We start from the raw sequence: 24,141 nt of genomic DNA on the forward strand, positions 1-24,141 counted from the left end.
CCCGCTCTCCTTTTTACTCTTATTGCTTTTGCCTTTTGCTTAGAATATACAGTAAAAGGTTGACATTTTTTTAAAAGAAAGAACATTTATTGAACTTTGTCGAAATATTTTTTTTGTATTTATGGGAAGTTTCATACATATGTAAAAGTTGTCCTATCATATGTGGCTGAAATCCTGCCTAGGCAAGAACTGACGCCAGCGAAGGTTATGAGGTGGTGGGTGCTATCCCCCAATCTCCCTCCCCAGTCACCCTTCACTGTGATGACAGGACCTTGTCAGGGCTGGCTCAGACACACGCATTTAAACGCCCATCTTCTACCAGCACTGTGCACACGGATGCAAGGAGTCTGGTAACAGTAATTTTAGTTTTTGTCTCTTTATTTTTATGGATAAAAGTCAATGCCACATCCTATTTAATAAAAGCTGATGGAACAAAAGACTCAATATTCTAACTTTGAGGAGAAAACATACCATCTTGGCATTTCCATGGATATATGATTTTTTTTCCTAATTAAACTGCCAAGTTTTAGAAGATAAGAAATGCTTGAAAGACGGTATTTTCAAATGAGATGAGAGTGTGTAAAACAGTGATGTGTTTGAAAGAAACACTTCAATCCCATGTCATATTACTTTTTATTAAGTGACATATTTATGGAAAATAATTGAAAATGCCTGTCAAGGGGAGTATTCTATCCCCTAATGTACAGTCTTTTCAGGCAAGTCAGCCACACATGTGGAAAAGAGTTAACACACAACTGCTCAGGAGAGGGACATTCCGTCTCCTGGCTTCTCAGAGGAAACAGAGACAGTAGCGGGAAACTCTGCCAGACGAGATGACAAACACGTCCTGACAACCTGTGTCCCCACATGGTTAGAAACACGAGACGATCACTACAGGACCCACAGGGACTCCCTCAGAGCACGCCCCAGGGCATTGCTAACACTATTTTATATCGTGAATGGCATATTATCAAAACATACACTAAAAGATAACTGCGCAACTTAAGTAAGACCCAGGGACAGTTGAACAACACAACAACATGTTAAAGTCCATTTGATTCTTTTTCCCAAGAAAGGCTGGTGAGGTAGTTTATACTGCACATATACATTGTAAGGAATCAGTATTCCAGTTCCTCCAAAGACCACTGGCCGGAAGAACCATCTCCCAGCTGGGTTGCATAGAACAGGACCCTCTTAGGGAGAATGGTGGGGAAATGAGGCAATTGTAGGAATCTTCTGAATGTGTGTTCCTACAAGTCATTTCCTTTAATACTTTCCCAAATGATATTATTTTCCTACTTGTGTATCAAAAGCACTTGATGGATGAGAAGCCAGTAAGAATTTCATTTATTGACCATGTATCTGGCCTCTCTTTTGTTGGCAAACACCCCATTTGTTCTAACAGGTTGGCTACTGGACTTTTGAAAACCAACTCTTAATAAGGCCAAAGTTCTTTCAATACCCAGATGACAGGCACTTTAAATTTAATTGAAGGTTTATTCTTTCAGAATAAAATCAGTAATAGAAATTCCTTAAGCACACAAACATTAGTTTGCATGTCGACTAAAACTTCTCTAGTCAACTGAATAAGAACAAAATGTTGTAGCCAATGTTGACCTTGATGTTGACACTGCCTTCTGTACAATAGTTATTTGAAAGTTGCCATGTTCCTGAATAAACTACAATGATTAATTTCAAGTTACTGATTCAGCCAAGACTTTGCACAAAATGCAGAGTCTTGCTCTGCGCTACCTGCCATGGACTAGCTGCTTGTCGGAGATTGTGACCAAAGCTAATGCATGAATTCTAATGTGTCTTCAGGCAAATGAAATGAAAACTCTGGAAAAGAAAAGTAAATGAACAGATCTGTACAATTCCTATATAAATACAACAGAATTGGATGCTTCTAATGCAAAGGAACACAGGACCATGCCCACGTCTTTACAGAACCACAGAGATACTCTAGAAGAATGGCTTCTATGTGTAGGCAGGGTTCTTCCAATGACATCCTGGCCTCCAGCAGCCGTACAGTGATATGCTCACTCGCTGCTTGCACCACAAAATGATAATATACTCATTGCACACACTCATAGGCCCACTGGGCAGCCTTGAGACTGGTCAAACACTGGGACACAGACAAATCTCTGCAGTGCATATTTGGCTCTTAGTGGCTTTTCAGAGAAAGGAACTAGAAATTCATAAATAGATCAAACAAACTGGCTTTTGTGTTTCTAGAAGAGTATAACAAAGTCCTGAAGGTCAGAAGGAAAATGATCTGCACGTTGACTGTACAGATCGCTCCGCTTCTACAACAGGATGGTCTGACTGCTCGAGTTCAGAATGTTTTGTTTCACAACACAACATGTGAGATCTCTTCTGCACATGCATTTGCAGTAACCTCACATTAGATCTGGACATGGGGTACGCAGGTAAGGAAACAGTTCTTTAGCATTTGCAAGTCAATTTTGCTTGCACTGGCACTTGGGTCTGAAAGGTTGGAACTGCTGTGAGTTCATCAAACTCCCGGTCAGTGGAAGATGAAGCAGAGCTGGGATAAACGAGCCTCCATCTTCAGTCTCCAGAAGGCAGAGCGGTCCTGTCCCTCGGTACACTGCAGATTTGTTCCTATTAGAAACACGAGGACCGAACGTTCCCCACTGCAGATCTAGATGACAGTTGCGCAAGATGCGGACAGTGAGGTGGTCTCCAGCTTCCATAGCCCAGTGCTAATCCACAGTGCTGACCCACGTCTCTGGTTTGGTTAATGATCAAAAAGCAGATGCACTTTTGCAACTTATCAATTCTGCATCTAATGGCATTTTTCAGCACTTTATGGGCAAATGCATGTCTGTCGTTTTTGAGTTGGGGCTGCAGAACTGACTGCAGTTGTGAAATGTTTTTTTAAAAAAAGTGTTTGATCTGCAAAGGAAATCTATGCTGACACATGAAAGGCGATTTATTCACTGAGCACCACAACTGTGAAAAGAGAGAAGAGATGCCGTGACTGTGGACTACAAAGGAGGCTCTGGAAACACAGACTGGGATTTACAATGAGGATCTGTGCTCACGAGGGAAGGAACCATAAAACACCATCTCAACACTCAACAGACAGGGAAAGTTCCTTTGCACCAGGGTGCTACCAAGTCCTCTTAGTGCATGACGCACAGAATGACACGGTGCACAGCTGTCTTTAGACTGAAGGCCTTCCAAACGAGGAGCAGTGAGAGCATAAATATTGTATGTTTCACATCAGAAGTGCTGCCTATTCCCAGGAACAGGGCCAGGTCTATTTCTGCCTCATAGCTCCATAGTGAGTAGTGTTGGCCTTTCTTCTGGGTCACACCTTCTTACCAAGGAACTGTGATTAAGTTCAGCTCAGTGTGAACCAGCTCCTCCTCTGTAGTTCATAATGACAGAGCTGGCAATTCTGCCCCTCCAGGAGAACCAGGATTACAGGAGCAAACACCTCAGGGCAGTGTGGTTTTCCCCACAAATGCAGGATCTTCTTGGCATATAATACAAGGCAAGAGGCATCTTGGGCATATTTCAAAGACGTGGCTAGGGCTTAATCACCCATTCTGCATGAGGATTAACATGATACACATCCAATATATATGCATCAGGATCCAAACAGTGTTGTCCTAAAAGAAAGAGAAAAAGCTCAAGCCAATCAGCACAAGGACATGAGTTCTATCCCCAGAATCTACATTAAAAGGAAGGGAGGAAGGAAGGGTCAGGTGTGGTGGTGTGGTAGTGTGCCTTTGTAAGGCAAGATAAAGGGAAGGAAGGGTCAGGTGTGGTGGTGTGGTAGTGTGCCTTTGTAAGGCAAGATAAAGGGTCTAGAGCAAATAAGCAAGGGATATTAAAAAAATTAAAAACACAGGAAAGGAACAAACGGGAAATGTGTGACAAGCCAAACCTTGAATTATATGTCTAGAGAAGAATAAGCATAGCAGAGATATTGTGGAAAGAAATAGGAAGCCCTAATTATTAAAACGCAAACTGCCACTGGAATGCAAACAGCAACACCAAACATCAAAACACCACTGACGACTGAAAACAACAGCCAGCATGGAACGGTAGCCCTAAGGATGCACTAGCGGCACACACGGCTTAGCCGTAACCAGTGGCTCTCTGCTCAGCAAGACGGAAATCACTGCTGGTACTGGAAACCTAGCTAACAGATCATGGAGGAGAAGCTACAACCACCACCTTACTAAACCAGCATAATCCCTAGCAACAATCTATAAAATTTGTCCTTATATCCACAGGTAAGATAGTCCTCACCCCTTATCAAGGACATTTCTCTCTGCAACAGATAGAGACCAATACAGAAAACATCAGCCAATCACAATGCAGAGTTGTAGAGCTCAGCCCCAGTGGATACAACTCCCATGCCCAAGGCTCAGGGAATACTGTGGAAGCCAGGGCAGAAAGTTTGTAAGAGCCAGGGGGTCATGGAGTCTCGTGTGAGACTGTAACTCCCAGTAATGTCAGGAGCTATATCCATAAAATATGGCCAACATGGCTGCCTAAACATGAGCTGAACGAAGATAACAAAATAGATAGGTAAAGTTCATGGGGTAAAGACCACAAGGTCTCAACACAACTTCAGGCAACTAAGGAATGCTTATTGAGAGAAGTAGTCCTCCCCAAGGAAGATCATACCAATTTGATAACCAACACTTAATGGGCAGTCCTGAAAACATACATACAAGTAACACTATGTAGACTGAGCAGGTTATATTTAGGTATATATCTGTACATACATATATTCGTGTAATAATAGTAGAAAAAAGGAGGCGATGAATTTGAAAGAGAGAAAGGAGAAGTGTTATGAAAGGGTATGGAGGGAGGAAAGGAATGGGGAAATGACGTAATTATAATCTCAAAAAAATTTTAAAAGCGAAAAAAGAATGGACATTTTGTTGATTTCTATGGAAGTAACAGGCACTGTTCCCGTCTCAGAAACTTCTCCTGTGGGTACTTAGACTGTAAGTAAATATGTGCACTATAAAGTAAGTCTTAATGATAGGATATTAGGGGAAAACAAAGCGCGGAGCATGTATGGTGTAGGAAGACATCGCCAAGAGGGTGGCGTATCAGCAAAGTCATGAAGAGTCAAGGAGGAGGTGAGGGCATCTGGAACAAGAGCATCCTAGAAGTCTGCCCATGTGAAACGCCCAGCAGTGTGCCAGGTGACTGCGCGCACAGGGGCAGGATCCAGAGGGTAGGCTGGGAGGCCAGTCCGAGGAACACTAGCAGGCAGCTGAACTGACAGCCATGGGACTGTTGAGTTCACCCAGGAAGGTGTGTGTACCGACCCAGGCTTCCAAGGATTACACCTACGAGAGCCAAGAAGCAACAGACACCCGGAAAAGCAGGAGGGAGCTCAGAAATGCACGCTGTCCTCAGCAGCAAATGGAGACATGTGTGATTCAGACAGGAATGAACAAGCCAGGCAGTAACTAAGACAAAGGCAGTGGCAGCATTTCAGTGTGCTCTCTCTGGTGTCCTGGAGAGAGGATGGTTCTGGTGAGATGCTGAGGAGAACACTGGATGCTGGGACTAGAGTGGTCTCAAGAGAGAAGAAACTGGAAGAAGAAATGTAAGAGAGAGCTGACGGAAGGTGTGTTGTGAAGTGGAGCAAAGGGACTTGAGGACAGAATTGGCTTTTTTTTTTTTTTTAGTATTTGAGACACAAGCTCAGTGCCGTGGGATGGTCTTTCTGAATGCTGTGAATATGTGTTGCTACTGTTGGTTAATAAAGAAGCTGTTTTGGCCTATGGTATGGCAGGTTAAGAGCCAGGCGGGAAATCCAAGAGAGATACAGAGAGAAGAGGGCGGAGTCAGGGCAGACGCCGGCCCCGCAGCCCAAGGAGGAACATGTCAGCAGACCGGTAATGCCAAACAGTTTGTAATTAATATAAGTCTCTGTGTATTTATTTTATAAGTGGCTACAGGACCTCGGGACTGGGGCGGGGCAGAGAAAAGTGTCTGACTACAGCTCACCGTATTTCCCAAGGTGCTCTGAAACTCATGATCCTCCAGAATTCTAACTTCTGTAGTGCTGAGATTGCTAGCATAGCTGTGCACGGCATGAGGCAGGTGGTGGTGTTGACTTGGCCGACTGCTTAATACTGCCCTGTCAGTGACCAGAAGTCTCTCCATTTAAGAGAAGCCACGTTTCATTCTTGTGTTGTGAGAATTGAGTGCATGCCCTTTTCAGTCTGTATCACAGTCCCAAGGTTCCCTGGTGCTTTGGAAATCATTTTAATGGCCGGGCGGTAGTGGCGCACATGTTTAATCCCATCACTTGGGAGGCAGAGCCAGGCAGATCTCTGTGAGTTCAAGGCCAGCCTGGGCTACAGAGTGAGTTCCAGGGAAGGTGAAAAGATACACAGGAAACCCTGCCTCGAATCCCCCCCCCCAAAAAAAGAAAAGAAAATCATTTTAGGTGGGCTTGATGGAGGGAAAAGGTTATGGTGCAGGGGTAAACTGAGGCACAGGTAGAGCAAGGCCCTGAAAGGACATCCCTGAAGAGATCAGAAAAACACTGTCCACAAATAAAAGAGACCACAGGGACATGTCAGCCACAGAAGACACAGACAAAGACACAAGGAATCGCCCTTGACCTGTGCACATGCACTGGGAAACAGAATGACCTTGGGCTGTGAGCCAGGGAGCCATGCACTGCAAGCACTAAGATCCGGTCTGTTTTGTAAGTCCAGCAAGAGGCGGTTTTTGACCTTAAGTGTCACATTGAAAAGGCCCCCAAGCCTTTACCTCACTTCAATTTTGAGAATATTGGAGAAAAATCATGAAACTGCTTTTATGTGAAACTATAAAGCCCCTAGACACTTGCTGATTTTTATCTAGAAAATGTGTGGGAAAAAAAAAAAACCCACCCCTATGACAATAGCAATGTGTCATGGAATATGGGACTGGAAATGGTTGATGATGCTTACCTATGTTTCCACCAACTTCATATAACCTTTGGCTCTGCATCTTCATACATTCAGATGAACTATGACTGAAAAAGAGAGGGCAACAGTTGAGGGTTCCTTCGGGACCCACGGTGAATACTGACAAGTCATTCCATCTTGACGAAAAGCCCTACACGCTTTTATGACCCGAGTCACGACAACAGCAACAAGAACTGAGGTCCACACAGGCTGAGACAGTTCCCAGCCAATGGGATGCTCAGTGGCCCATGGCAACAGAGAAGCAGTTCTCATTGGCGCCGCTGGAGAGAGCGGTGATACGCAGGTACGCGGCGGCTACCTGTGTAACGCTGCCCTGTCACTGGCCACAACTCTCTCCATCCCAAAGGAGCCAAGCTCATTTCTGTTTGCTGACTTAGAATGCATTCCCTCTTCAGTCCGTGTTTCAGCTCTAAGCTTCCTTAGTGCTCTAAAAACCACCTAAATTACCTAATGGTGATTTCTTTCCTAGTCTGTCATACAATAAAAAGAAGTCAGAGAAAGCAATCGCCCAATTCGGTTTTTCTATTCCAAGTTTAGAAGGATAAGGGAATTCAAAAGGTCCGTGTCAATCATGGCGATTCAAGAACAGTCTGCAACTCTGTGGAGGAGAGGGAGGGTGCTTGGCCCTCCTCCGTTCTTAGTCTTTTTATTTTCAGTGAAGTAATCTTTGAGGTAACTGTAGGTTTGGATGTCAATTTTAGAAATAGTACATGCAGACCCTACGTACCCTTCATAGTCCCTACCAACAGCAGCGTCTTGTGAAGCTGCAATGTGAATTCATGAAGAGAATGTTGACACTGACTCAGGCAAAGCATCCATTTCATCATCCCCCAGGACGGCCACTGCTGCCCTGTTCTATCCACCTGTACCATCCTGTCCTCTCTACACCTGAGCCCGATCCCCCATACCTGGCAAACAAGTGTTACCCAGTCTGCATTCCTGTAAGTTCCTTATTTCCCAGTACAATACAAACAGGGAGCACAGTGAGGAAGCTCTAGGTACTGGCTTTTGTCCCCCTCTGCATGAATCCCTAGAGACCTGGGCAAGTCCTTTCATTTCTTGTTGCTGTAGAGTATCGTGGGATCCAGCATGGTTTCATTTTACCCATTGAAAGATTTCTAGGGTTTATCTGGCTTTGATTCAACAAAGCTGTTCTGGGTTATGTTGGTGATGTCTTCAAATTTGGAGGATGACTGCCCAGGAGTATGGATGCTAAGGCCACATTGATATTTAATTTCATAACAAACTTCCAAACTACTTTATGGTGTTGCTGAACTATTTAATATTGCCCACACAGATAATGGGTGATTATCTCACAGCTCCTCTGTGTCTTTGCAGTATTTGGTGTTGCTGTATATCACTTTAGAATCCTCATGGGTATGCCATGATATGCCATTGTGGTTTTAATTTGCATTTCCTTAGTGGCTAATGCTCAACATCTTTCCATGCAGGTATTTTTCATCCATCTTTTCCCTTTGGTCAAATGTCATCTATATGTTTCTGCTACTACTGGGTTTGGAGTGCCCCACAAAAGTTCATGCGTGTGAAGCGTGTGAAGCATGTAAATCCCCAAGAGGGGTGGCAGGCGCCTAGTGCAAATGTTCAGACCCCTGGATGCATGCGCTCAGAGGAGAATGTGTGACCCCAGACATTTCCTCTTTCCCCTTCGAGGCCAGCAGGTGAGCAGTTTTGTCCCACTCCAGGTCTCCTTTGTGATGGACTGCTTTGTGACCGACCGGCCTAAAGGCAACAGGATCAGTTGATCATGAACGGAACCTCCACAGGGATCCAAACCTTCTGTCTCCATAAGTCATCTTAGATATCTGTCCCAGCGGCAGAACGCTCCTCTGTAAAATGCCTGTGCCCGCTCTAACCACTAGACTGCACTGCTTGGCCCTTACTGTCGAGTAGCAAGTACTTTCGTTGTCTGTTTCTAGCTGTCTGCTCACCCTATTCACAGGCCCCCTCACTCTTTAAGGTTTCAGTTTTGATGAGCTCTCACCTCAATTTTATCTCATATGCTTCTGGGGTTAAGACCAGAAAACTCATCACTTCGTCGGGTCATAAGGATTTTCTCCTTTTATTTTATTAAAGTATTCACATTTCTCATTATACATTTAAATCCATGGTCCATTTTGGATTAATTTTTAAATAATGAGATTTAATTTTTTTTTTCTGGCCTATGGAGGTCCAGTCACTGCAGCCTCATTTATTGTAAAACGATTCTTTCTCCACTGAATGTTTTGGTATTTTTGCCAGAAATGTGCTCCAAGAGTAGACAAAGTCACAGAGACAGTTTGGTAGAAGAGTGTCTAGCAGTCGATAGGGTAGGGGCAACTTTTACTACAACTTACAACTATTTAACATGTATTTATCAGTGTGTGCCACGGCATGTGCATGAAGGGGCTGGCCTCTTCCTCCCACCACGAGTGTGCTGTGATTGACTTCCGGCTACTCCAGATTACAACTTTTCCGCTGAGGTCTTCACAGTTCTAAGGGAGAGGTTGGGCAGCTACGGATCTACTGAAGCTGGTCAGAGGACTTGAGTCCACCTGCAGTCACCAGGCCTAGTTTATTTTTATTAGGACTATTGTCTCTATAAAATACTATTTACTTATTTGTGGAAGGGCCATATGTGTCATGGTGCATGACTAGGGGTCAGAGGACAACCTGTGGGCTCTTCCTAATATGTGGGTCCTGGGTATTAAACTCCGGCCATCCACCAAGTTTGGCAGCAAACACCTTTAACCCACTAAGCATCTCACTGGACCAGAGCATTTTCTTTCCACAAAGGTCTAATTGAGGGTTTTTTTAAATTAATTAAATAACTTAAGAATTTACCAGATGCCAACATCCTTACAATAAGATTTCAAGTTTTTATATGGCCATCTACATATGATAACTGTGGTATTTTTAAGATGCCTGGGCCAGCAATAGAGTTCCATGTTTGTTTAGACTCCTGTTAGCTGGTCCGCTCTCCTTTTCCTTCTGAATGCAATTTTTTCAGATAATTTTTTTTTACTTATATTTATGTACAGACAACTTAGCAGTGTTCATTTAACCCAGTTCATTGGTCAGTTCTCTGTCCTTTGCCTTTTCCAGCCTGGCAACGAGAGCCACAGATTTAGGACCCAGGACGCTGCCTCCCCAGTGGCAGCGGATCTCATCACATCTGTGGTTGTAATTGGTCCTAATAGCTTCCACCAGCTTAGCCAGAACACCCTTGTCCTCTGAGCTAACCTGTGTGAAGGCAACTGTGGTGCATGTCTTCCTGTGGACCAGCCTGGCCTTTCCCTTGATGATGCCGTAGGGGACCCCCATCTTTCGACACAGGGCAGGCAGGAAGGCTACCAGCTTAGTGGTGTCTACATCGTGGGCAATCACCACCAGCTGAGCCTTCTTGTTCTCCACCAAGGTTGTGACTGTACTGGCCCCTGCTTGAAGGACAGGTGGTCCCTTAGTTGGGACGTCCCCTTTGCCAGCAGCTTTCTTCTCCTGCTTCGTCTCTGGCCAGTACTTGTGGGCAAGCTTAAGCAGCTGGGTAGCTGTTGGCCGGTCCAGGGCCTGGGGAACTGGTTAATGGTGGGAGGTACTTTGAGCCACTTATGGAGGACTGTTCTTTGCCACTGCAGCCTAACGTAGCGGGGCCATTTGACGAAGCATGTGAGATCTCTTTTGGGCTGATGTCCAATGCCAAAGTTCTTAGGCCTTGTCTCAAAAAGAGGATTCACCACCTTTTTGGCCTCCTGTTTCTTTACAGGGCAGGGATTAGAGTGCCTTCTTCCCTTTGGCCTCTTCTCCTGTGGGTGTCTTGCTTAGCTGGAGTTGAATGCAATTTTTATGTGTGTGTGTGTGTGTGTGTGTGTGTGTGTGTGTGTGTGTGTTTGCCTACACATAAACTTCATGAATCACAAGTACATAACTTGAAGGATTTGCAAAATGAACATAACAGGTGACCAGCCCTCATGGTTAATAAAATAACTCACTGGAAGCCAATGCATGCTTTTCAGTCCCAATGCCTCCCACTCCCCAAAACGTGAAAAGGCAGTCTAATGTTTACCATCATAGCCTGCTTCTGGCTTCTGCTGTTTCTATCGCCACTGAACTAATTACAGTTTTACATATAGCTGTGAAAGATAATACACATTCTTTTTGCCCATTTCACCGATGGTAACATTTTGCATAACTATAACATAACGCCCCATCAAGATATCAAAATCTACCCAGCATATTCAGACACAGTGACACTTGTGCTCACAGTGCAGAAAGTTCACCACACTGCCAGAGAGGCCTGTTAACCCGCCCTCATCCTAGTCCAGAGTTCAGTACCAGAGCTCTAACACTACAGGCGTCACTCATGTTGCCCCTTTATAGCCATGTCCATGTCCATCTTCCCCAATCATAATCATGACCTTACCCTCCCATTTATAGCATCTGTCATCTCAAAGCTATTAAATGAATGGAATTCTACAGCATGGACATTTTTGCAGGAAGCTCTCTTGACCAAACAAGCCTTCTGCTTTTGAATTTTCTCCAAATGCTTAAGGATATATACAAATTACACTAGAAATAAGCAAACCACACCCACATTCCAACTAATAAATTAAATGACTTCTTGTCATTTGAAAACTGTAGGGTAAGGTGTTTCTATCAAGGATGCGTTCCTGTAAGGATGGCTAATGCTCTTTTGTGGTCACTTCTGGAGATACATGATGAGAGCTGTGGGCGTCCTTCAGATGCTGGGTGCTGGGAATGACTGCTTGCAGGCTTTAAAAGGGGCAGTGATTGGCTGTCCAGGGAGCCTACAGGAGACTTTAAAAGGGGCAGTGATGGTGTCCAGGGAGCCTACATGATACTTCTGGAAATTGATCAAGACATTGACAAAACTAACTGCCATATTTTTCATCCTAATAAGAGATAAAATTCATTGATAAAATAACTTATCAAGAGAAGAATTATGGGGCTGGAGAGAGGACCCAGCCATTAAGAAGGCTTGCCTGTCTTCCAGTAAACTGAGTTCAATTCCCAGCGCCCACATTAGGTGGCTCACAACTGCCTGGAACTCCAGCCCCCAGGGACTCAACAGAACCTCTGTGGGCACCTTCACATATGGCAGATACATATATGCATGAATAAAAGATAAAAATAAATCTTAAAGAATTTTATGTTAGGGGCTGGAGAGATGGCTCAGTGGTTAAGAGCACTAGCTGCTCTCCAAGTCCTGATTCATTCCCAACACCACATGGTGGCTCACAACCATCTGTAATGAGATCTGCCCCCTTCTTCTGGCCTGCAGGGATACACACAGACAGAACACTGTATACATAATAAAAAAAAAAAAAAAAAAAAAAAGAATTTTATGTTAGAAGCTTACGCGATAATCCTATTGTCTACTCAGCTTTCAACCCTTCTAATTTACTTGTCAAATCCCAAAGTAACAGCTGCAATTGTTCAAGAACCACAGATTCAGGAGTGGAGTGGTGGGCCGTGAAAGTTCATCTTCCACATGCCCACGCACGCTACCTCCAGGCTGGCACACCCTACCTCCAGGCTGACATACTCTACCTCCAGGCTGACACACCCTACCTCCAGGCTGGCACACTCACCTGTTTTCATACTGAAACTTCGCAAGGATGTCTTTGGCTTTAGTCTGACTGTTGAGCTGAATGGCCATTGACACTTTGGACAGAAGTGGAGCGTGGACCCTAATGACACCTTCTGGCACGTCAGACTGCCAATGAGGAAAGATCAAAACATTGTCAAACTAGGGCTCAATGACTGCACTCGAGAGATGAAAATCAGGGACATTGAGAATGAGGCATACACACACACACATGAGCAATACTCAACAGAGTGGACATGCCTTCCTGCTTTACCAGAAGACTAATGACTACATCTGACCCAAGGGTCTGCTCTCTTTACACTGAAGCCTCATGCAAATGCATTGGAATCGCAGAAAAAAAAAATGCTGATTCTGACAAATATCTAATGATATTTATCAGTATCTTTATTGAACAATATCTTAAAAACCCTATTTAATTAATACACACACACATATATACATACATACACATATATCTAGTGAAATATATCTATCAGCATCTCCATTGAACAAATATATGAGTGTGTATGTATGTATATATATATAAATCTAGTGATATTTATTAGTATATATATATATATAATATTTATTAGTATCTTTATTGGACAATATCCTAAAAACCTTACTTTAAGATGTAGACATATACACACACACACATGTATACACCTATGTATGAACTGAAAGAACACAAATTATATTCCAGAACACTATGTTAACTGGTCTCTTGAAATACTATATTGAAGTGTTAACCCCCAGACCTCAGAATGTCACTTTATTTGGAAATAAGCTCAAGAGTAGAGTAATTAGTAAAGATGGAGTCAAACCAAAATATCTTACTCTGGTGAGAGCTGTGTCCTAAAGAGAAGAGACGAGACACAGGGCACACAGTCAGACACCACAGGAAGACAACCGTGGAGACTAGAATGATACATCTGACACGGACTGTCGGCATCACCAAAGACCAGCAGAGGAGTGCTCAGAAGAAACCCACTCTACTGACATTGTGACTTGGATTTTAAGTTCCCAAATCAGAAGACTATAAATCTCTATTGTCTCAGCCATCCCATCTATGGTACATTGTTGGTAGCCCTAGGAAACTGAAGCAGAGTATTTTTAAATGGGGTCAGTTCTTATATTACATCCTAATATCACCATCAAGAACTACACCAGGGAATCAACATGGAGGCTTTGGAGCTGGGGAGCGCAGACAGAGATCATGGTTTGCAGTCAAGACTACGTTCCTAAAATACCCTTTTTAGCATCTCAAGACCTCTTTCCTCTGAGCTCCTCAGATGTCTCTGTAAGACCAGTTCCTACTCCAACAGCATTGGGCCTCTTAACAGAACAGACTCACATGCGTTACAACTTCGGAGACCTTCGTGCCTTTGTCCAGCTACCTAACCATGCACCCAAAAGTCCCTGTGTCACTGCTTCCTGGGCAGACCGGGCCCCAAGAATGTCGTGGACATGGTCACAGGGTACTGCGTAGGGTATTAATAGCTACAGGGGTTGGGCATGGTGGCACATGCATCTAATCAGTGTGTTCAGGTCATGGGGGCAAGAAGGAGGTGTTATTTTAAGGGCAGCCTTGGTGACACGGTGAGAGCATCTCAGAGATGAACAGTGACAGAACTGACGGAAGGCTGCCTGCTTGCCTAGTGTACATGGTGCTCTGTGTTCAGTGCCCAGCATCACACACACACACACACACACACACACACACACACACACACACACTCTCTCTCTTTCTCTCTCTCTCTCTCACACACACACACACATACACACACACACTCTCTCTCTCTCCCACACACACACACACCACAACACTCACATACTCACACATACATATAACACACACACACACATGCATATAACATACACACTCACATGCACACAACACACACATTCTTTCTCACACACATCACAACACTTATATACACATAACACACACACTCACATGCATGCACAACACAAACACTCACATGCACACAACACACACACTCACATACACACACACATTCTCACACACACACACATACTCACATATACACATAACACACACACATGCACACAACACACACACACACATATACATACATTCTCTCTCACACAAATTCTCTAGTCTCTCTCTCTCTCTCTCTCTCTCTCCTCTCTCTCTCTCACACACACACACACAGACACAGACACACACACACACACACACACCACTATTAACCAGAAAGAACAAAAATCCTTACCATTCTTCTTGAAGGTGATTTTTGTGGTACCTTTGAGGTCTTGGGGCTTGAAACCTAAAGAAAACACATTCCATCTTTCAGATGAACCCAAGAACATAAGTACATGCTGTTTTGGCTGGTATAAGTCATGTGGAAAACATTTTAGCATTTATCAAATTACAAAGTGCATATGCCCTTTGACCCTACAATTCCTCATCTATAAATTCAACTGCAAACATATTTCAATTGTGAAAACAATGACGTATATACTAGTGTATTCACGAAAGCTGAAATCATAAGAGAAATGAATGAGATACCATCTGGGACTCACCCTCTAGGTGGCCTGAATGAGCTATTGTATATCCATAGAAGAATACACAAAAGAAGCAAAGGAGGTGGACACACTGTTATGGGACACATGCTGCTGTTTCTTAAGCCATGATCGAGAATAGAGACAGTGTTTTCTGTATGCTGCAGTCACATAAAATAGGAGGAACTCAGGCAGACATCATTGGGATCCACAGAGCACTGGTTCCACAACCCACACACACCAAAGGCCACTGATCCTCAAGCGCCCTATAGAAAATGGTCCAGGTACACATCATCCCCAAACACTTCAAGTCATTCCCAGCTGGCTTGTTGGACCTAACACTATAAATGCTATGTAAGTAAGTTGCCATGTATTGTTTAAAGAAAAACAATACTGAAAAGGTCTGTCCATGTTCAGAACCAACGCAACAGTGATTTATAGACTATTTTCCATCTTCACATATAGAGTCTGTGGATACAGAGGATTGAGTGTATTTATATTTGCTACGTGAGCACAGAGCATCTGGGGTGGACACATCTGTGAGTTTCAGTGGACACACACCCTGCTGACTTTTAACTTTTGTGAGAGTCATTTCCTTTCTAATAAGTTGAATACCAAACAACCTTCAAGAGATAGACATTTCAAGGACTTTAACCCCAAAGCATGTAGCTCAACACAAAAGAAAGACCCTGGTGTTCCATTTATGGAGAATTTCCACAATAGGTATATGGTGTTTTAATAACTTCATTCTTCCTTTGAGAAGAGAAAGCCTAGATTGTAGACTGTGATGGCCCTGCTGGGGTCCACCCTTGGCTCTGCTGTGGTCCATCCTAGGCTATGCTGTGGTCTACCCTTGGCTCTGCTGTGGTCCACCCTCGGCTCTGCTGTGGTCCACCCTCAGCTCTGCTGTGGTCTACCCTTGGCCCTGCTGTGGTCCACCCTTGGCTCTGCTGTGTCCACCCTTGGCTCTGCTGTGGTCCACCCTTGGCTCTGCTGTGTCTACTTGCTTGCTGTGTCCATCCCTTGGTTTCTGCTGTGGTCCATCTTGGCTCTGCTGTGGTCTACCTTGGCTCTGCTGTGGTCCACCCTTGGCTCTACTCTGTGGTCCACCCTTGGCCCTGCTGTGGTCCATCCTTGGCTCTGCTGTGGTCTACTCTTGGCTCTGCTGTGGTCCACCCTTGGCTCTGCTGTGGTCCATCCTAGGCTATGCTGTGGTCTACCCTTGGCTCTGCTGTGATCCACCCTCAGCTCTGCTGGGGTCTACCCTTGGCCCTGCTGTGGTCTATTGCTCTGCTGTGTCTACCCTTGCTCTGGCCTCCTAGCTCTGCTGTGGTCCACTCCTGCTGTGGTCCATCCTAGGCTCTGCTGTGGTCCATCCTAGGCTCTGCTGTGGTTCACCCTTGGTGCCATCGATGCTCTCACCTCCCGCTCGAGGGTCTTCCTCCTGAGCAGTTTCTTCACACTCGGCAGCTGCTTCTTCAGCAGCATGGTGGCTTCATTCATCCTCCTCACCTGGGTGATCAAGAAGGACGGAACCTGCGGAAGAAAGGGCTGAGTAGATGAAAATACCCAAGCAAAAGCATCCCCGCAGATTCAGCCTTTGGTTATGGAAACTTGTCTAAACTCCTCATTATCTTGGAGCCAGGAGCTGCGACACTTGTCCTTGAGATTAGAAAAGTGATGAGGATTTCCATTTAGTAGAAAGAACACGCTTAGAACACGTTTATAATATACTGTTGTCTCCAAGGGGAGTTGGTTCCAGGAACCCCTTAGGTTCTGGAACCCTTGGATGCTCAGCCACGGTATAGTGTTTTTGCATATAACCTGCATGAATCCTCTATACTTCAAATCATCCTTCTCTGATTTACAATATCCAACCCAATACAAATGCTGTGAAAAGCATTGTATAGATGTAACCAACCGTCTTATTAAATAAGAAACACAGAACCATGTAAAAGAGAAAGCCAAGAGGTCAGAGCTCAGAGCTAAAACCTTACTTTTCCTCCTGTGGTGGTCCTACCTCTCCAAAAGAGACCTACTTCCTGTGTGTTTGTCTTCACATAGTCTTTCTGTTCTGCCTTCTCATTGGTTGTAAACTCAAACACGTGACTGCCTTGTCACTGCCTGTAAGTACAGCCCTCCAGCTCTTAAAGGCTTATGTCTCCAATGCTGGCTGTATCCCTGAACACACAGAGACTTACCTAGCTCTGCCTACCAAGTGCTGGGATTATAAGCGTACACCACCACTGCCCTGCTTTCCTACGGCTTGCTAATAGCTCTGACCCCTGGGCAACTTTATTTATTAACATACAATTAAAATCACATTTCAGTACAAATAAAGTATCACCATAGCATTGTTTTATTGTATTATTTATGGCCTAATGACAGGACAGTTCAGTACAGATACAAAATGTTGGGAAGACAGTTGGAGTCATGGCTGGTTAAACCCAGAGCTGAGGAACCTGTGGATGAGGAAGACTGGGGCAAGGACAGCGCAAGCAACCGTGAACTATGTTCTCCTCCACCTGTCTCCTTGCTCCCAGGACATTCACATCTCCCTGCAGCCAGCATATTTCATAGGGACACTCAACAGCCACAGGGCTGTCACTCACCTTCCACAGAATTTTCTGGTACTTCAGCATCAGGCGGATGATGTGGGCTGCGGTGTTGGCCAGCAGCAGCTCCTCATAGTCGGAGTGCTTGCTTCTGCTGAAGAACAGGTTTGGCGCCATCACGGTAGAAATGTTCCACAGGCTCATGCGGTTCTTGGATTCATTGGCAATCACTTTATTGAAGAATGTCATCAGAGCCTACAAGCAACAGGGGAGCCATGTCACTCTACTGGGAACCACTGACAGGCTTCCCCGATGGTGACCACTCATCCCCACATCCCTTCACTGTGTTGCTGGGAAAGGGTCAGAAGGCAAGCATGTGTTGGGGAATATTATTTTAAGGTGTGCTACTTTTGTTTACGTTGCCTGTGTTTAACTCTGTGAAGCTGTGTTATGTTGCCTGTCTAAAACACCTGATGGTCTAACAAAGAACTGAACGGCCAATAGCAAGGCAGGAGAAAAGATAGGTGGGGCTGGCAGCCAGAGAGAATAAATAGGAGGAGAAATCTGGAAGGAAGGAAGAGGATACTAGGGGCCAGCCATCCAGCCACACAACCAGCCACGGAGTAAGAGTGAAAATTATATGGGATAATTTAGGCTAAGAAAAGCTGGCAAGAAAACAAGCCAAGCTAAAGGCCAGACATCCATAAGTAACAATAAGACTCTGTGTGTGATTTATTTGGGAATGGGTGGCAGGCCCCTCAAAAGAGCAAAACCAATCAATAACAAGTATGAGCAAATGTGTCCTATGTCCTCTTCAATTGCTCAGAAGAAGAAAAGAGAGCAGTTAATTCAACTGTCTGTTTCATAAAGTAATTCCCTTCTTATGGGCTTATTACCATGGAGTCTACAGATAATAGACTTACTTTTTATACTAAACAAGCTTGACAAATATTGCAATTAAACATCAACCAGGGAGAGAAAACACAGCAGCTCAAACAAAACGAAATGCAGTTTTGTGGTGGAGGAAGAAAAATAATTGTCTAAAACACCCTTAACTGAAAGGCCCACTGCCGAGACCAGTTTACTGTTTCCTTGAGAAACGAAAAGCCGTTTAAACACCAGGAGCCTCTCCATACTCAACACAAATGCACCTGAACGATTTAAAGCATGACTTTAGACATACCATCTTTCTGCTGTCTTTCATGAGCTTGTTTTGTTGCTCATAGTGGCCTCCAACTTGTGGTCCCCCTGCCTCAGCTTCCTGAGCACTGGCATTACAGGCATGAACCACCACGCCTGGCTCTTCTGACTGCCTTTGAATTATGGAATCTTCACCTAGTATAGCAAGCATCTGTGTGCAGCTTTTGTAAGCATTAAAAGAGGAGCTTGGTGATTTTTTAAAGGGCACCACCAAGATGCAGACACTTACGAGAACCCTTGGCCCTTCACCAAGAGGATGGAAAGCCCAGAGGAAAATAGTGAATGATATTAAAAACTGACATTCTATGCTTTGCTGGCCCTACCCTTGCATTGAGGATGTAAGATAATGCTGTGTTTTATGATGTGGGGACAGGCTAGATAACCAGGTCCAACTATGCAGTCTACACAGGCCTGAAACTTTCAACAATCATCTTGCCTCAGATTCCAAGGGCTGGGGTTACAGAAGTGTTCCCACTCTGTGGGGGAAAGGTATCTACTCCCCCCACCCCCCAACCTCTGCCCCAAACCATGCTGATAGAAAGCAATCCGACATCTTCGTTTTCTGCATTCTATTGACTTGCCTTAAAATCAAGGGCTCTTTCAACTCATCTTACTTCGGTTTCATGTCAAAGGCTCCAAGTGCCTGCTGTTTTGCGTACAGCTTTCTAAGATATACACACTCATCCTCAAAACCGCAAGAGAAATGCTCACATTTTACTAACATACAACAAAGAAAAGAATTTGAGAGGAAGGGAAGTCAGGGAAGAGGAACAATGAACGTGGGTCCACCAGTCACGCTGTCGGCAAGTAAATCCCTTCTCTGGGTAGTGTTTTTCCCATCTGGAAAAATGACCAGACTCTACCAGGTGACATCAAAACTCCTCAAACCTAGAACTCTTTAAATTATATTGTGTGTGTCTGTTCTAAGGCAGGAATACTTTAGAAATCTCGTAGCCCAGTGATCCCAGACGTTCTCCTCAAAGGCTCGTCAGTGCTCTCCCACCAGGCTGGAAGGGGTCACAGAACTGCAGAGCAGAGAACTCTTCTCACTGACTCCAGAGCTGATCTGCGTAGCCTCTCATCTTTACCTCTCCTTTTCCCCACACTTGATCCTGGCAGCTGTTTAGATACCCCACATGCCCCAACTGGACTGAGGGAACTAGATGCTAATGTTCAAAGAGAGTCCTAGAGTTTCCATTCTCCGTGTCTCCCTCAACACGACAATACTGGGAGCATGCAAGGCAGTGGGGTCGCATCATGCGCAGGGTTCTGTGAGTGGTCATGCTTCTGTTTTCCCCAGATGAGCCCCGTGACAGATGATGAGGTCCATGCCGCTTACCTGGGCTGTGTCCCTGTTGGCGTCAGGCAGGGCCATGACCATGAGGTGCAAGGCTTGAAACTGCACTTTGATGTGCGGCCCTCCTAAGGAGACAACAGAAATAATCACACGCTCGGAACCACGCTGATGGGTTCTGACAGCAATCACGCTAACATCTGGTGGCGCAGGAGAGCTCTGACAGCTGAGGGGGAAGGACTCCGGCTTGGAGCTCAACAATGTTAATTTGTTCATTTGGACAGGAGCTCCAGTCTGTCGCCCCCTTCCAGTCCCAAGATGCCTGTTTACAGGCAGGTAGCCAAAGAAGATGCTTTAAATAAGATTTAGATGACAGTTCCCTTTTCAGAGTGTTCACAGACCTTGCCTCACTCCACAAACTGAAGACACAAAACCCAATTCAAGAGCAAATAAACATGGTACACAAGGACACAGCAGCATATGGTGACTAAGGGTGCATGTTCTCGACCCAGATTCAAGCCCTGCATTTAGTACGAAGTCAGTTAACCCTTTTTGCTTCCATTTCACCATCTATAAAATCTTATGCAGCTCAGAGGGCTGGCGGGAGGATTGAGTAAGTTAGTGTGCACACCATGTTTAAGTCAGTACCTAGAAACAGCCGTTGTCTCGTGGGTAGGCACATTGGTTTTATGACCAATGCTATTTATTTCCTATCTCACAGAGACCGTCAAGGGAGGTGACTAGTTAGTTGTGGAGAGTGTTGAGAATTTTATTCTCTAATGACACAAGGTGGCGCCAGAGGGTTGGCATCCATGTTGAAAATTCAGAGTCCACGAAGTCTCTCCTCCACAGCTCACTGTATCCTCTTCCAAAGGGTCTGCTGGTGAAGATGCTCGGGAGTCCTGCGGAGTTCTCAAGCTGAAGGGCACCCTTACACTCAATTTACAGTCTGTGGCTGGAGGCCGTCGGTTGTTCGGAAAAGCACTGAGCATCATAGCAATGCAAACTGCAAGTGAGAACCTACAGCCGCAGGGGAAGCTGTTTGTGTGTGCTGGAGTCGGGGAGCTGGTGACAAGTGTACACCCCCTGTGTGGGAGTAGGGGTGCACATTCACTGATCTGGTCACACAGTCTCAGCATAATCCACTTGGATTTTAGGTAGCCATGTCAAATTTTTAAAACGAACGTATCATAGGCCTAGAGTAATATTGAAAAGACTAATGTGAATTGATATGAGCGTGCCTAAGTCGCAGGACCTCTGAAGAGTGTGTCTGGTACCAAGCACAAAGAGACATTGTTTTTAGAGCCTTATCCTCAGATGCAATCCATCCCAGAATCCTTCGGAGGGAAAGAGAACAGGTGCAGGAACAAATGAGATGTGGCAGCCCTTCTTTCCATTCCAGAGAATTACAAGGTTTCCTTTACAATTAAAGTCTGATTTGGCAACATTTCCATTTTCATTTTACTGACGTAACTTGGCCGTACACTGTCTTGTTAAAAATGTGTGGCTAACTTATGTAATGCATCCTAGCATGGAGCTTGCTTTCTCCTGAAGTTATTTTCCCAGAAAGGCAGTATGCTTTTCATGGACATACCTAAGTCTGGCTGATGAACTATCTGGTCCTCTACTGAACCAGCAATGTGGAAAAGCGCCAATAACTGCATGAGTGGTAAATCATTTATGCTTTCTGAACTCCATGTGAGCATGAAGAAGGTAGTCCAACACAGACACGTATGTGCACGCACGCACACACACGCACGCACGCACGCATGCACGCACGCACGCGCGCACGCACGCACGCATGCACATACATATGTTCATGGCTTCACAAAATCTCATCGCAATGTGTGCTTTCCTCAGGCCATTATTTCCTAACTGGTCATCAGCCAGAACTCTGAGCTTCTGGCAGAGTTGGCTGGTATCACATCAATCACCGGGAGTGAAATGCTTGTCCCTCTCCAAGTTCTACAGAGAAGCATGAGTGCCTCTGTGAACTCCTTCAGTCTCCCTCGCAGGGACGTGCGCTGGCTGCTGTGGGTGGGGGATGATGGTGGGAAGAGAGCTCGCACTCGTGTGTGTGTGTGTGTGTGTGTGTGTGTGTGTGTGTGTGTGTGCGCGTGCGCGCGCGCGCGCGCATATTCACATGTGGAGGTCGGAGGGCAACCTTCAAGGTTGTCTCTCAGCTGTCCTCACCTTTCATTGAGACAGGGTCTTTAATTGGCCTGGAACTTTACCAGGTAAGTTAGACTATCTGGCCAATGCACGTTGGGGACATGCTTGTCTCTACCCCCATCTTCCCGTCACTATCACTGGGGTTGCAAGTGTGCACTACCATGCCAGGTGTTTCACACTGACACTGGGGATTGAACTCAGGTCCTTACACTTATAAAGCGAACACCTTCCTGCTGGAGCCCTCTGCCCAGCAGCTCCGAGCAGCTCTGGTGTGGGAGGCTTGGGTCCCCTGACATAATTCACACTGCTATGACACACAAATCCGCTCCACCAGCTCATTCCGACAAACCCTTTGGTGGGTATCAATGCAGAATGAGGAGGAAACCAGTCTGCGGTGCTCATTTCCCAGGAGGACCAGGGTTCTGAATGTTTTACCTAAAATAGGGAAATCTGGTGTGGGGCAGTGAGTGTCTGGCCAACGGGCAGTCGGTCCTACAGGTGACAATGACAGTGTCTGGAAAGCACAAACAGCCACCTACAGCAGTGGAGAGGGCACAAGAGCGGGCAGATGGAGAGACCGGGGAACTCAGGACGGGGAAGTGGCCTGCATTCCCGGACGTCAGTGTAAGACGATGGAGACTCAATGCAGAGATAAATGGACAATCCTGAACTCTCCGGCCTGAAGCTGGGACAGGGCAACTGGACCATGGATGTTATGGAGGAATGACGCAGAGAGAGGAAGCTCTAGTTCTGGAACATGCCACACCCCATCTCAGGCCAGCCTGCAAGGACACATGTGTGAGGCAGTAAATCAAAGGGTGAGAAAAGAACTGGAAGGTGGGCTCACTGTGCTTGCTTTGCAAGCATAAGGACCTAAGTTCAGGTCCCTTGCACCTAGATAAAAAGCTTGGTTTGGTAGCAAACACCTATCACCTCAATGCTAGAGGACAGAGACAGGCAGATCCCCGGCCGGGCCTGCTGGCCAGCCAGCTTAGACACAGTGGTGAGCTTGGGTTCAGGTAGGGATCATGTGTCACAAACAACAAATGAAGAGGGACATGGTGGAGAAAGATGCCTGAAGTCAACTTTCGGAGTCTTTTCAGAGTCTATGTATGTACACAGATAGAAGTCTGTGTGTGCACACAGACATACACACACACACGCACACATACACAGTCAGACAGATAAACATACAAAGAGAGACACACACAGACACACATATATACACACACAGACATACAAAGACAGATACACACATATACACACATGCAGACATACTTACACAGTAGGCGACGAGGCACACAGAACAACACAAGCATACAGAGGCACAAACATGGCTACGAGCAACAAACGATCCACATGACAGATAAACACATACAACAGACACACCACACACAGACAGATACACACACACATAACACACACACACATACATACACAGACAACAACACACAAAGAGACACACACACATAGACACACAAACATACAGACACACAGATACACATACACACAGATACACACACATACACACAGACATACATACACAGACATACACAGACAAAACACACAAAGAGAGAACACACACACATAACACACAGAACACGATACACACAGACAGATCATACATACACAAATACAGATACACACACAGACACACACACATACACACACAGAACAAACAAAACACACAAACACAATACACACAGAGAGACACACACTGACACACACATACACACACAGACAAAGAAGACAGACAGACAGACAGACACACACACAAAGACCAGCTGCATCGACCTTCGATCTTAG

At 45.2% G+C, this 24,141-nt stretch overlaps 1 protein-coding gene and 1 pseudogene across 1 annotated transcript in view; both read right to left on the minus strand.

Moving 5' to 3' along the window:
- Window positions 1-360: 360 nt before the first annotated feature.
- Window positions 361-24,141, minus strand: part of Arhgap28 (Rho GTPase activating protein 28) — a 170,702-nt gene continuing 146,921 nt past the window's right edge. Inside the window, 7 exon segments of the mRNA XM_028885124.2 lie at window positions 361-3,641; window positions 6,969-7,033; window positions 12,593-12,717; window positions 14,826-14,879; window positions 16,537-16,650; window positions 17,727-17,924; window positions 20,209-20,291. Of these exon segments, the coding sequence (XP_028740957.1) occupies window positions 3,559-3,641; window positions 6,969-7,033; window positions 12,593-12,717; window positions 14,826-14,879; window positions 16,537-16,650; window positions 17,727-17,924; window positions 20,209-20,291 (722 nt within the window). The 3' untranslated portion in view covers window positions 361-3,558.
- Window positions 7,052-11,345, minus strand: LOC114704089 (annotated as a pseudogene).

The sequence above is a fragment of the Peromyscus leucopus genome, chromosome 13 (genome assembly GCF_004664715.2).
Source record: "Peromyscus leucopus breed LL Stock chromosome 13, UCI_PerLeu_2.1, whole genome shotgun sequence".
In the NCBI taxonomy this organism is placed as follows: Eukaryota; Metazoa; Chordata; class Mammalia; order Rodentia; family Cricetidae; genus Peromyscus; species Peromyscus leucopus.